This window comes from Tarenaya hassleriana, unplaced genomic scaffold (genome assembly GCF_000463585.1).
Source record: "Tarenaya hassleriana unplaced genomic scaffold, ASM46358v1 Cleome5, whole genome shotgun sequence".
NCBI classification, from domain to species: domain Eukaryota; kingdom Viridiplantae; phylum Streptophyta; class Magnoliopsida; order Brassicales; family Cleomaceae; genus Tarenaya; species Tarenaya hassleriana.
The window spans coordinates 4,615,259-4,617,120 of NW_010967707.1; the positions used below are offsets into that span (position 1 = coordinate 4,615,259).

Here is a 1,862-nt window from a genome sequence, read left to right on the forward strand (position 1 = left end):
GGAAAGAGCTCAAAACAGGTAGAACTTGTTCAATAAATCTTTTGCCTTTTTCCTTTATGACTGCAGGACGCCGGTGAAAATCGTTGAAGGCTGAGAGACTAATGATAAAAGAATATATATAAACATTGTGTCTGTGAATCAATTTCAGTCATCAGAGATCTAAAGTTACTTCTTCTCTGTCCCAATAGAAACTCGAGCTTTTCATTCTCGTCAAGAGTACATCATGGCCATTGTATGATCTTATGTAAGTAACCTGAGGGGTAGTTACAGATATCCGAAGTACCCGATCCTCACAAGACCGATACAAGATAGGCCTGATCAAGAAATTCGAGGGGGCGTCGAGGTTGGAAAGCTTGGATATCCGAACCATGTCTACCCTAAATACATCGTGTCCTTGAAATTTTGAAACGTGCCGGAGACAGACAGTTTGGTGTTGTGTAACAATTAGGCGTGGGCACTTCGGTTCGGGAATTTAGTATCGATCCGATCCGTCCCGAAACTGAACCATACCGAACCGAACCGAATAACGTTTGGTTCTAATTTGGTACACTTTTTATGGAACCGAATGAACCATTCCCGAACCGAACCGTATGAATACCGAACCGAACCGTATGAAACCGAACCAAAATTCGAATATTCCATTAATATATGTGTAAATATTATAGTTCGGTACTTATTTGGTATTCATATAATGGTACCGTTTCGAACCGAACCGATACTAAAACCGAACCGAACCGAACCGTTTAACATTCGGTTCTAGTTTGGTACACTTTTTATAAAACCGAAAATACCATTCCCGAACCGAACCGCTTGAATACCGAATCAAAACCCGAAACGCCCACCCCTAGTAACAATGCAAAACTCAACAGTCAACATCTTTTCGCAAATTGACACACGATTACTTATCTGTTCTTCTGATAAAAAAAATTCGTAATTCGATTTGGTTTTGGTCGGGTTCTAATCTAATAAGCAATTCATCGCACAAAACAAAAATGGGGCATGAAAAACCCTTTGCAAATAGGATCATATAGAACCCGAATGTCGAACCAGAATTGTTGTCGCACACACGCTTGTCTTAAAATGAGAAGAACAAAATCGCACTCATAGTCACTAACCAAGTACCAGAACAGACCGATCCATCAAGTGAGAGATGAGCAAACATCAACGAAGTCTCCTGGCTTCTCTCTCGGACTCGAGCAGAGTCAGGACGTCTCCCTCCCTGACGGGTCCTTTGACATTCCTCATAATGTAACGGTCGGAGTCGGTGAACTTCACTCTGACCTGAGTGACCTGACCTCGTGATCCGGTCCTTCCCATCACCTTCACCACCACCGCATGCTTAATCTGACTATCCATTCTAAACACCCGAAGACAAGAGATTACGAAACAATTCCACTGTCTTATGCGCATTGCAGTTCATGTCTAACCTAAACAAGAAAAACCTCGAAATCCACTGTAATATATGAAGAGAGATGTCAACGAAACCCTAAATCCGAAGATCTGTGAACTTCAAGAACTTAATATCAATCCGTCTGGGAACTGATTAACTTTTATCTCTGGATTTCCTGAACAAGAAAACCCTCGAAATCTTCGCAAAGCAATTACGACACCTACGTTATACAGAATCTAGTTATTCAAACATCTATCAAAGTCGACAAATTCTACATACAAAATTCAGAGAAAATACAGGGTAACAACCGACAAAACTATAGTGGACAATACAAAAGAGACCGGAAACGATGTCGAAAAAATCAAAACCCAAAGAAAACATTCCTAATCCCTTGCTACAAGAAGACAGAATAGAAGAGGACGAAAGAAGAAAAACCTGTTAACAAAGGCGAATGGCGGCTCTAAGGATCGGA

General features: G+C 41.0%; 2 protein-coding genes across 2 annotated transcripts in view; one reads left to right on the forward strand and one right to left on the reverse strand.

Moving 5' to 3' along the window:
- LOC104826941 (peptidyl-prolyl cis-trans isomerase FKBP16-4, chloroplastic) overlaps positions 1 to 273 on the forward strand; it is a 2,426-nt gene extending 2,153 nt beyond the window's left edge. Inside the window, exon 10 of the mRNA XM_010559916.1 lies at positions 67 to 273. Coding sequence (XP_010558218.1) covers positions 67 to 94 — 28 coding nt within the window. The 3' untranslated portion in view covers positions 95 to 273. The remainder of the gene's footprint in view (positions 1 to 66) is intronic.
- A 711-nt stretch (positions 274 to 984) lies between these two features.
- LOC109117273 (40S ribosomal protein S28-1) overlaps positions 985 to 1,862 on the reverse strand; it is a 963-nt gene continuing 85 nt past the window's right edge. The window contains exons 2-3 of the mRNA XM_019204187.1: positions 1,826 to 1,856; positions 985 to 1,357 (exon numbers count right to left, since the gene is read on the reverse strand). Coding sequence (XP_019059732.1) covers positions 1,162 to 1,356 — 195 coding nt within the window. The 5' untranslated portion in view covers position 1,357; positions 1,826 to 1,856 and the 3' untranslated portion in view covers positions 985 to 1,161. The remainder of the gene's footprint in view (positions 1,358 to 1,825; positions 1,857 to 1,862) is intronic.